This window comes from Cicer arietinum, chromosome 8 (assembly GCF_000331145.2).
Source record: "Cicer arietinum cultivar CDC Frontier isolate Library 1 chromosome 8, Cicar.CDCFrontier_v2.0, whole genome shotgun sequence".
Taxonomy (NCBI): domain Eukaryota; kingdom Viridiplantae; phylum Streptophyta; class Magnoliopsida; order Fabales; family Fabaceae; genus Cicer; species Cicer arietinum.
Genome location: NC_021167.2, coordinates 4,548,161 through 4,559,215, shown reverse-complemented (window position 1 = coordinate 4,559,215; position 11,055 = coordinate 4,548,161). Strand labels below are relative to the sequence as shown.

General features: G+C 34.4%; 4 protein-coding genes across 4 annotated transcripts in view; 2 read left to right on the top strand and 2 right to left on the bottom strand.

The window, feature by feature from the left end:
• Positions 1–350, bottom strand: part of LOC101510985 (NASP-related protein sim3) — a 5,337-nt gene extending 4,987 nt beyond the window's left edge. Inside the window, exon 1 of the mRNA XM_012719086.3 lies at positions 1–350. Within this exon, the coding sequence (XP_012574540.2) occupies positions 1–216 (216 nt within the window). The 5' untranslated portion in view covers positions 217–350.
• A 166-nt stretch (positions 351–516) lies between these two features.
• LOC101510663 (uncharacterized) lies at positions 517–1,146 on the top strand. Its single transcript, XM_004511931.4, has one exon. It carries the CDS (start codon positions 557–559, stop codon positions 1,019–1,021), a length of 465 nt encoding a protein of 154 aa, XP_004511988.1. The 5' UTR covers positions 517–556; the 3' UTR covers positions 1,022–1,146.
• Positions 1,147–2,826: 1,680 nt separating this feature from the next.
• LOC101510330 (thioredoxin-like protein HCF164, chloroplastic) lies at positions 2,827–4,736 on the top strand. Its single transcript, XM_004511930.4, has 4 exons — positions 2,827–3,114; positions 3,230–3,448; positions 3,996–4,099; positions 4,235–4,736. Exons 1-4 carry the CDS (start codon positions 2,926–2,928, stop codon positions 4,515–4,517), a joined length of 795 nt encoding a protein of 264 aa, XP_004511987.1. The 5' UTR covers positions 2,827–2,925; the 3' UTR covers positions 4,518–4,736.
• A 583-nt stretch (positions 4,737–5,319) lies between these two features.
• Positions 5,320–9,895, bottom strand: LOC101510009 (wall-associated receptor kinase-like 14). Its single transcript, XM_004511929.4, has 4 exons — positions 9,663–9,895; positions 8,670–9,429; positions 6,980–7,054; positions 5,320–6,853 (listed from the first exon to the last, which is right to left on the bottom strand). The coding sequence occupies exons 2-4, from the start codon at positions 9,391–9,393 to the stop codon at positions 5,568–5,570; spliced, it is 2,085 nt and encodes a 694-aa protein (XP_004511986.1). The 5' UTR covers positions 9,394–9,429; positions 9,663–9,895; the 3' UTR covers positions 5,320–5,567.
• Between the last annotated feature and the right edge of the window lie 1,160 nt (positions 9,896–11,055).

Below are 11,055 nucleotides of genomic sequence, written 5' to 3'. Positions count from 1 at the left end.
ATCCATCAACTCATCAGCCAAGTCCAGAGCCTTCCGATCATCGCCACCGGACGCGAGACCAGAATTTTCAGCGTCTGAGACCATGGCGGACTCCGTAGTTAATCCGTTTTTGTCGTGCTCATCACGGTTTAGGGTTCCGTCGACGACCGTTACAGTTTCCGTTGGTGGAGGCATTGTGACGGAAGTCTCAGATGCAGCATGAGCTTCTTCAACCATAGTGATTTTCGGCGAATTTCACTTCCACAGAGAGAGATAGAAGAGGGAAAATTTCTTCAACTCACTGAACGAGGGTTTGGGTTTTGGGGTTTTGAGGTTGCTTTTATGGCGCAAAATGTGAGAAATGAAAATGAGAATAGAATTAAGAAACCCGAACCCGAATGGATTGTTCCATTTAATTAACCCGAACCGTTTATTGAACTATATTTTGCACGTGTCAGTTTAATAACGGTTGATTAAGAAAGGGTATTGTGGTAATTATGAAATTAGTCGTTAAAGTGGTAGAAGTGTTATTGTAGCCACACGCACACACGTAGAGGATCAGTGTGATCGTGGAGCAATGGTTGGGTATGCAATCTCCTCGTTTCCAACTCTCTCGTTTAACCGTTTCGTCGTTCGTAATGCAACGCCGTTTTCGTGCAAAGCGCAAGCTACGAAGTCCGTAACGGAATTTCCGACAGCCGGGAGAAGACAGTTGATGTTTCTTCTCACGGCGTCTACGGCTTTGACAGCTAGGGAATCGGTGTCTATGGCGAAGGATATACCTCTGTTTGGGATACGGAAGAGTTTGAAGAAAGCGGAGGAAAAGGCTGAAGAGATTGTGAGTGAAGGATTTGAAGCGGCGGAGCGGGGACTGGAGACGGCGGAAAAGGGAATTGAGACGGCTGAGAAGGATATATCATCTGCGGTGGGTTTTGGAGGTTTGGCACAGGCCGGTGTGGTTGCGGGAGCTGAGGTTTTCGGTGTTTTGGTTGCTACGGCGGTGGTGAACGGTATTTTGGGGCCTGAGGCTCAAAAGTCATGACTCGTGAGTCGTGAATATTATCACTACAATTCAATTTTAATAATGTAATAACTCTGTAATTGTAAGAATGTGCCTGCATTTTGTGTTTATTTTTAAATTTTTTATACCAAAGTATTTTGTGGTTATGTTATGTTATGTGATACGAATTGCATATTAGAACTGCAGTGACGTTACACATATTTGGTACCATATTCATACATACATTTTGATCAACTACGCCTAGGAGTTAGGATAGCCAACAAGGTAATCCATAAACTGTTACCAATACGATTATAATTGGCAAGGTGTTCTTATAATCTTATGTGTAAGAGTGTTCCTGAATTGGATTAGATAACTTTTAAAAGGAAAAATAATTCAACCCAATGTTTTGTAATTTTTTATTATGAGGAGTGATATATCTTCAATGATTGTTAATCCAGTGGCGGTTTTAACTTTTAAAGCTCCAAGTGTTGATGGTATGCAAGTTATATACCAAAGTATGTGGAAGGTGATAGGAAACTCTTTCTAACTTTTGTCAAAAAAAAAATAGAAAACTCTTTCAATAGTATCGTCGAGGATATTTTCAGAAACAGAAAGGTTCAAAACATCAATGATACTCTAATTGTGTTGATTCCCAAAGGTATCACGTGTGCAATGTTTGTGACTTTAGACGTATAAGTTTGTGCAAGGAGCTCTAAAGCTCGGGCAGATTATGAGCTCCCTCGTGCAGTTTTGTTTTACATAGGCAAAGTCGTGATAACATAATTGTGGCTATTTTTTTTCTTTCATTCTATGAGGAATAAAAGAGGTAAAAAGGGTTGGATGACATATTAGAATTGACTTAGATAAGGCTTGTGATAGACTAAGCTAGGAGTTCATCAAAGAGAGTTCGGAATATATTGGGTTGTCTACCCAATTCATCGATCTTGTGTGGAACAATGAGGCTTTGGAGGTTTAATACCTCCTCGACGCGAATGAACATATAAGATAAATTTGTAAAATAATATTATTTGTTAATAAATTTAATATTAAGGTTATTTTTTTTAATTCTTATAATTTAGTCAACAAAGTTTTATATTTAAGAAAATTTGGAGTTGTTTTTCTTATTTTTGCTAAACTAAAGTACTGTTATATGCAATTGTGTAGATTAATTATTGAGATACTAAGATTTATTAGGTTGACATTTTTTAGCGAATATTTTTTCATATACAAAAGCAAGTAGGATGGTCATCCATATATTTTAAGCGAATAAAATGGATGATGTCTCCTTACAAAGTATTAAAATAAAACGGGAATGTCTACATTAGATCGGTATTTAAAAAATATTTAAAGCTCTAATAATCACATGCGTCATTTTTTAGAAATAGATGATGATTCATTTTCGTGATTGGGATAATAAATTAAATGATATCAATTTGATAAAAATCAGAAGAAAAAAAAACAAAAAAAAAAAACAAATATGTATCTCGTATTGAATTAACATCAATTCCATAACCATATTATTCATAAGGGCAAAGTGGATAATAATTTTTTTTTTTAAAATATCGTCGATCGTCATTAAAATTTCCGATAATATATATATAATGAACTATAAAAGTCCCTATCTTTTTTATGACCTTTCTATATTTTTTTTTATGTCTAGATCAATATCTTTTGAAAAATGATCAATGGACACTCAAACACTCTAATGACACATAAAGAACTATAAATAATAATAATGTGATAAGATAAGGGATAAAGAAAAAATGAGAAATATAAAAATGATTAATGTATGTATATGATTTGGTATCTTTTATAGTGTACTTGTTAAATGTTATGTATATCCTGAGATATTTTTCCTTATTAGTTGTCACAAACTTGAGGATAGTGTATCTAATTAGTCCTCAATATTTTTGCAAAAGATATTTGTTTTGGGCATTTCGTGGATGGCTCGCCTGTCATTAAACCCCATCGATCTCCATAGATTCCGACCATGCCTTCAACCTTCTTCTCAATTCATTTTAAATCCTCCCCAACGCCACATCAAATTTCGCAAATTCCACACATTAGCTTGCCAAACAGATCCTAACCTTCACGAAAAGGATAATAATAATAATAATACCTCCTCAACCACGGTAATATAAATTATATTTCCATTATTAATGCTTTCATACTTAATTAAATAGCAAGGTTGTTTATTTCATTTCAGTTCATAGCTTAACTTCGTTTTAATTAATGAAATGGTTTCAGCCTCAGGAAATACGAGTGGTTGTTGAGCCTAGTAGCAGTAAAGCGACGACAAGTTCAACAGTTGATTCTACCAATCTTCCTGAATTGCCAAACAAAGATATCAACAGAAAAGTAGCACTTGTTTCTACTTTAGCAGCTTTGGGATTTTTTCTGTTTACAAGATTGGATTTTGGTGTTTCTTTGAAGGATCTCTCTGCTGTTGCATTACCTTACGAACAGGTTCATTCATAGCACCCTTTTCGCTATTTCTCTTCTCTTTTGCCTTTGCTCGCACTCAAATATAATTTGGTCGTGCTGTGCTCAAAACTCAACTATGGTATGTTTGGATTGATTATATGAACTTATCTATTGACGTAAAAACTTGTGAGGTTGGGTCAGGATAGATTATGACAATAACTTATGACATGTAGATAAGTCAATTTCAACTTATTTCTATAAGTCTTCAAGCTTATAAGAAAACAATTTGATTTTATCTTTTTAAGTTATCTTTATTATTGAGTTGTTTATCCAAACAAGACCATTTGTCAGTTAAAAAATGAAGGGTCGTTCTTTGAAGGAATGACTTATTGTTAGTGTTAATTCACTTATGAAGAGTTACAACCATGAATTGAAAAATTAATGATTTTAAAGTGAATTTCTTATATTCAATCATATGCTTATAATCTATTCGCCAGGTTTTTTAAGTTCATTTAAGGTTGTTACATAATCTGCTCCATATTTCTAATAGTGTTTGTACTTTGGTTTTGGATGTTTCTTGTTTCATCAGGCTCTTTCAAATGGGAAGCCTACTGTTGTGGAGTTTTATGCAGATTGGTGTGAGGTTTGTCGGGAATTAGCTCCTGATGTCTACAAAATAGAGCAGCAGTACAAGTAATCACTTCTCTATAGTTTTGTAATTCTATTTCTCACCTCTCTTGATGCCTTATTTTGAAGGAAATACCCACAATTTGTAAAATATTGATACATTTTGTAAAATAGTGACACAAACTTTATTTCTGAACACAGGAATCGAGTGAACTTTGTGATGTTGAATGTGGATAATACGAAGTGGGAGCAGGAGCTTGACGAGTTTGGTGTGGAGGGTATTCCACACTTTGCCTTCCTTGATAAAGAAGGGAATGAAGAGGGAAATGTAGTAGGGAGACTTCCAAGACAGTACCTGCTTGAAAATGTAGATGCACTTGCTCGTGGAGAAACATCGGTGCCTCATGCGCGTGTTGTAGGCCAATATACAAGTGCTGAAGCTCGAAAGGTGCATCAAGTTGTTGATCCAAGAAGTCATGGTTAGATGACAGCATACAATACTTTCTTTTTACACTAAATTGTTAGGTTTGTTGATGGACATTTCAAAAGACAAACAAACTCATTGCTCTTCTACCTTTTTTTTTCTTCCTTATTTATCACAAGCTTATCATTACACTATGAATGTTGTACAAGTCTGTTATAGATAGGATCCTAAACCAAATACCAATGGCAATTGTTAGCTCAAATGTCTATTTGCATGCAATCTCTGTGCACTTGAATGTTTAGAAGTTCCCTACTATATTCATTTGTCATTACTAAATAATATGTTTGAACAATGATTATCAGTTTACCTTCCAATACTAAATTCATAAATATCTTGGTCAATCAGAAATTGTTTGCTGCTTACAAGACACATGTCTGGATCGAGTGGTTATCTTTTGCTGTTTACTACAAGCCCTTTTGTTTGGACACTCTTCTAGTTCTAGGGGCCTATGTCTGGTTTAGCAATTTCAAAATGACCTTTCAGAACGTAGATGGAACTTTAATCCATATGGTGTTTCAAAACATCATCCGCATATGGAAACAATATATTTTGGAGGGAAAATAGAAAGGAACAAGCAGCAAAGAAAGGCATGGGACTAGGCCAGCATTCTTGTCTTTGATACTTGTCTTAGCCAGAATCTTAGTTCTAAATTGCAATTCTAGTCACAGTTGCATTGCAATGTTTGATATTATTAAAAATTGCAGATAAATGCAGCAAATGAGATCATAATTGCTGTTAGAATGCGATTGAAAAGATCTCTAAAACTTTTACATTGCAGCCGCAGTTGCAATGCAGACCGCAATTTAAAACCATGACAGCAAGACATTACTTAAAAAATTGTGGCCTAAAGTACACATTAATTATTCATAGTTTACATCTTTTCTGCATAGAGAATTTTGAATATATTGTTGCTGATTATTTTTGCATATAAGCTTTTTGGAAGTTGTCAGTCAAACAGAATCTTAATCACAAAAATATCTATATCAATGACAGTTAAAAGAGAAAAGAAAACTGTTATATATGCCTCTAGTATTATTATTCACATTGATGTCACCGAATGACATTTCCCAACAAGCTGTTTGTTGAAGGCGAGCTCTGTCCACTTGACCAAGGATCATGCACTGATACAGGGGAGCTGTCTTTCACCTCCACAGATTGCAACAAGCTCCCGTCCACGGGTGGAATAATCAATCCCTCACTCTCTTGCCCTACTCTCTTCAACTTAATACCACTCACTGACATCTCACTTCCATTGCGAGGCGATGAACTTGTAGATCCAATCGATGAACCTAAGCATATGGTTTCCTCCATAGTTGCCCATGCACGGCGTCTGATATACTCCAGCTCCTCAGCTGCTTCCATCATAGTTGGCCTCGTGTCGCTATGAAAAGCAAGGCATCTAAATGCAAGCTCAGCCACCTTATGAATGGAATATAGAGTCCAAGCATCGCTATGTGGTTCAAGGAAGGGATCTACAATCTCATCTATAGAACCTCTCCTAATCCTATCAACAGCAAGTGCAGCTAAATTAATCTCACTCTGTGGTCTTCCAAAATCAACCACTTTCATGGCAGTTATTATCTCTACCAAAACCACTCCGAAGCTGTATACATCACTTTTATCAGAAAGATGGAAGTTCTGATGGTATTGGGGATCCACATAACCTGGAGTTCCCTGTGGAGCAGTTGAAATATGTGATGTTTCTATCATGCCAAGCCTAGAAAGCCCAAAATCAGCTACTTTAGATTTAAAGCTATAATCCAAGAGTATATTACTGGATTTTATGTCTCTGTGGTAAATTGGGGGATAAATTGCAGAATGGAGATAAGCTATAGCATTAGCAGTTTCAGAAGCGATGGTGAGTCGTATTGTCCACGGAAGACCTTTACCCCTCTCTCTTTGCAAATGCTGAGACAGTGTTCCATTCGGCATAAATTCATAAACAAGTATTTGCTCTCCCTCCTCAATGCAGCAACCTAAGAGGCGAACCAAATTCGGGTGACTCACCGAAGAAAGGAGCTTGATCTCATTCATGATTTGATCAACACTGTTGGTGTCTCTATGCCTTATCTTCTTTATTGCAACCCAGTCATCATTGTGAAGTTTTCCGGCATAGACTGTTCCGAAAGCCCCAGTTCCCAGCCTCTGTTTATCAGAGAAAGAATTTGTGGCTTTTTCTATGTCTCTGTAAGGGTAGAGAGGCACAGTAGAGTTGCCTGCAGCTTCGCGGAGTAGGCGCTTTACTCTGGTATGTTTTCTCAACCAAGTAAAACGACGCCTGGCACAGTAGCATAGAAGAATGAGAGCAGCCACGATGACAACTCCGGTTACAGCCACTGTTAAAGGTGAACAATCATGTAGCATTAATTAGTCAAAATTATTCATTAAGAATTTTCGAAAGTATAGTTTTGGAAGAAGTTAGTCCCAAAAGAAGAGTAGAACATAGAGCTGTAAGGTTATACCTCCAATGACAACACCAATTTTGGTTGCATTCCCACATCCCCCGGATGTTAGTGTTGAAGCACTGCAACTTGGAGCTGATGACAAGGCAACCATACACAAATAATTATAAAGATGATGACAATATTTACTGAAGGAACAAACAAACAAATAAAATTAATCACCATATTATTAGTTATTCTCAACAAACCAATTTGGATGACCTAGATGTGCAATATCTAAAATGTTCCTTGTTGAATTAATCAAAAAGAACTTTACACAATTCACTGTACACAAGTTCCTTTAGTTTTGATTAACTTTGAACGTTTTTGGATAAAATATTCTTCTGCAGAATTTTAATAATAAACCATTTTAAATATAAAAAAATGATTCAAACTCATGCAAAACTATAAACTTGCAGCAAATAACATGGCACAGCTCAGCAAAGGTTTGACGTTTAGTTCTTATGTTAATGTTTATTTGAGAAACTGGCATGACACTCAATTTCCTCTGTCAGCAAAGCATGGAAAGGTAAGGAAATTGTTCTGTCGGTGATGTCCGCATGCTTTAAGTTATAGGTAATCACTTTAATCAATATTTATCTATAAATTCATATCCTAAATCTTAATTCCTCTGATTGTGTTAATGTATATCTTCACCTCTCTCTTTTGACCACCAACACTACAAATAAAAATTAAAAATCATTTCTAACTACCACACATGTGCAGCCACTGATGTTGACTTTTGAAGGATTATTTCTTTGTTAAGTTCCCATTCAAAACAAGCAGCACATAAAAAACAACAAATAAATTCAAGATGAGAACACACATTCATCTCCCAACGAATTCACCATTAGGAGCATCAAAACTAGTATGCATAAAATCTAAACAGGAATCCAAGCAATATCAATCAATAGTTACTTTACTTACATATCCCTTTAAAGTTAAGGAGCCTAAGTGGACCCTCAAGGTCCACAAGACCACCAGAATGGAAAGAAAAAAAATAGTTTATTGCTTGTCACAAAGGAAAAGTTGGTGTGGATAACACGGTAATAATTTGAGAAAATAAATTAATTGAATGTAATCAATGTGTCGATGATCAGAGATGTCAATGCTACAAAGAAAATAAAAAGACCTCGACCGTTGAATCATGATTAACACAACTAACTTGTATGCTAATTTCCTCACCATATGATACAAGTCCCTAGTTTGCCCACAATAAAACAAATCTTTAATATAAGGGGGGCCTTAACAAAAGCACAAACTGACCTTTTAACCATTTCCAAATTAAAATTAAAATGAAAGCTAAAAGAAATCTAGTTTTAAATTTGCATGTTTCATTCTACCATCTATCTTAAGTTTTTTCAGCAATTTTTGTCTTAATCCTCAGAAAATGACCGGTCAAAGTACGGCTAGAAAAATATATAAAAGTCTAACAAAAATTGCTTTAAATGGGGTTTGAAGTGTATACTCCCTATCAATTCCACTTTCCCTAAAACTTATTAACTAATTTGTTGCTTTTAAGCAACTTGAACATGAGCAACCTTTCTACACAAAACATAATTGAGGTGTGATTACTTGATTGGCCACCACATAAAGCAGCACCAATTTGTCAAAAAGCATTATAATTATTCTAAGAACGAGAATCAGAGTATAATAATAAAACAAATCCATTTCTGATAAATAAATATTTAATATAAAATTCTAAACTCACCTTTCCGGCAACCGGTGCCATTAGCAAAACCATCTCCGATGAAACCATCAAAACACTGACACCGGAACCCCAAACTGTCTCCTTGTAGATTCACTGTGGAACAAGTAGCATTGGAAGAACATTGACACAACCCTTGAAGCCACCACCCCAATTCAACAGCTTGAAATTGCAAAGAAATCTCTTTGTTCTGTTCAACAGCAACAGCTGAGAACAAATAGTTACACTTAGTTTGATTCAATTCCTCATAAGTCAAAACATCTCTTTCTCCTTCTTCACGTTGTTTCTGAGAAAAACAACTTATATTACTACTTTTTCTGTCACAACTTTCAACTTCAATTTGATTTCCAAAAAAACTTGAAGCTGGAATAACACAACCACCAAGTGGAACTGAACAACCTTGAACTAGAAAACTGTTATTCCTTGTAGGAGCAAAGTTTTCACTGAAAAGTGGTTGAATAGTTTCCATGCTACGGTTGCATTTTGCCGGAAGGTAGATGAATATGCTGTTTTTCGTTAAGTTCTGAATCAGAAATTCACCAACTTGGACTTTGTTTTGGAAACATTTTAGTTTGATTCCACAACCTTCAGAGAATCCAAAAGGGTATTGAAGAATCTCATCTCCACAACGGTTATCACAAATTGTGTTGTTCTGTGCTCTTGTTGTGTTCAATAAGAAGATTGCTATGATCGTGATTGTGAAGTTTACCTTTTGATGAAAAAACATTTTTTTGTGTAATTATCACTGATCAAGATCATTACCCTGAAAAAAAACAGAGATGGGTTAAGCTTAAATTGTTAAAAGTTTTGATCTTTTTAAAATATTAGAAAATAAAAGTGATGTTTTTCAGGTGATGGATTAAATGAGAAGTTAAAGCTTGTTACTGATGTAGTTGAGTAGCCATCTATCTTAATTAATGCTTTGTTCATAGAAAAAAGAAAACTTTGATGAAAAATTGAAGAAATGGTATTGTTGTGAGACATAAATATGCATACCTTTAATGTTCTGCAAAGGTTGAATTAAATTAATATGGATGTAGTAGTTGAAGAAGTAAATTCACCACAACCTCTTGAAGATGGTGTTTGAAAATTGAATACTAGTTGTTGTTGCAGTACGAAATTGGAAAATGAATTGTTTCTTAACGTTCTTTATTTTTATTTTTTCAACTGAAAAAAACAGTAGAAGGAAGCAGCAACATAAGCTACAGAGAAGAACCTTCGACACATTCACACTTGTTTTGTGATGTGATTTATTAAAGCGCAAAATGCGTGCCCATCAACTTCGTTTTTGTGTGGAATGGCGGATATACCCTCGGTTAAATTACTTTTCTGCATAAAAAGCCCTTGTATCGACGGCAAACTACGACTGTTAATTCATGTAACGCTTTATTTAGTCAAAAAAGGCAAATCATACGATATGTGTTTGACTAATGGGATTAAGCTTATCTGTTTTTAGGTCCATCCACTCAATAATCTCTCTTTTTCAAACGGTTCACCATCGCATTAATAATCAATATGGTAAACAAAAATAACTAGTAACTACTTATACATATATTAAAAAATATTTTAATTGAATGCTTTAATTACATTAATCATGTTTTGTCTAATAGAAAGAGTTAGATTCTTACGATATATTAAACTCGAGTTTAAATATTTGCTTTAAAAAATACTCATATTTAATGTTTGATGTGTTTCAAATGTGATTGATTATCTGTAGTGAATAAAATCTATAGAAAACAAAACAAAAAATGTTTCTTAAACTATGTCTTCATTCCATTAAATTTGTACGAGGATTTGTTATATTGAAAGATAGTCTCGTAATAGTAGCATTAAATATGTTTTAAGAATATAATTTACACACACAAAAAACACTAATTCATAAAAATATAGTATTTGATTAATTAGCAACTAAGAAATCATACATGAATAAGGATGATTGATTTGCAAGTATTACATGCGGTCAGATATAATTCTTCTCTTTCTTGCAAACATGTCTTATAACAATTACCAATTTTCTTACTAAAAATAGTTAAATGTTACTTATACTTTGGTCCACCTTGCAACTAGTTATTTTACTCATGTTTAAGTCAAGTGCAATATTACTCTTGCTTTAATTATTGTAGTTCAAGGTGTATGAAAGATAGATTAAATCGAGTAATGCAGGTCATTATTCAATTTTAAAACTATATCAGATTAATTTTAAAATTGAATATGATTCTTAATCCAATAATATCTAATGGAATGTAGGTCTATTAAACGTGAACCTATATTTGATAAGACTAAATTGATTATAGATATAAGACAAAATACATTTTATGTAACCCACAATTATTATCTTCAAAAAAAAAATCTTATGCACTAAATTGAATGACGTCTTTCACCTACACCA

Excerpts from the sequence above, each read along its gene's own strand:
- LOC101510009 (XM_004511929.4), bottom strand. The coding sequence starts at position 9,393 with ATGTTTTTTCATCAAAAGGTAAACTTCACAATCACGATCATAGCAATC. Across the intron at positions 7,055-8,669 it reads TGGCACCGGTTGCCGGAAAG|CTCCAAGTTGCAGTGCTTCA; the intron begins GTGAGTTTAGAA and ends CCTTGTCATCAG. Across the intron at positions 6,854-6,979 it reads AATTGGTGTTGTCATTGGAG|TGGCTGTAACCGGAGTTGTC; the intron begins GTATAACCTTAC and ends CACCTTTAACAG.
- LOC101510330 (XM_004511930.4), top strand. The coding sequence starts at position 2,926 with ATGGCTCGCCTGTCATTAAACCCCATCGATCTCCATAGATTCCGACCA. Across the intron at positions 3,115-3,229 it reads ATAATACCTCCTCAACCACG|CCTCAGGAAATACGAGTGGT; the intron begins GTAATATAAATT and ends AAATGGTTTCAG. Across the intron at positions 3,449-3,995 it reads TTGCATTACCTTACGAACAG|GCTCTTTCAAATGGGAAGCC; the intron begins GTTCATTCATAG and ends TTGTTTCATCAG.
- LOC101510663 (XM_004511931.4), top strand. The coding sequence starts at position 557 with ATGGTTGGGTATGCAATCTCCTCGTTTCCAACTCTCTCGTTTAACCGT.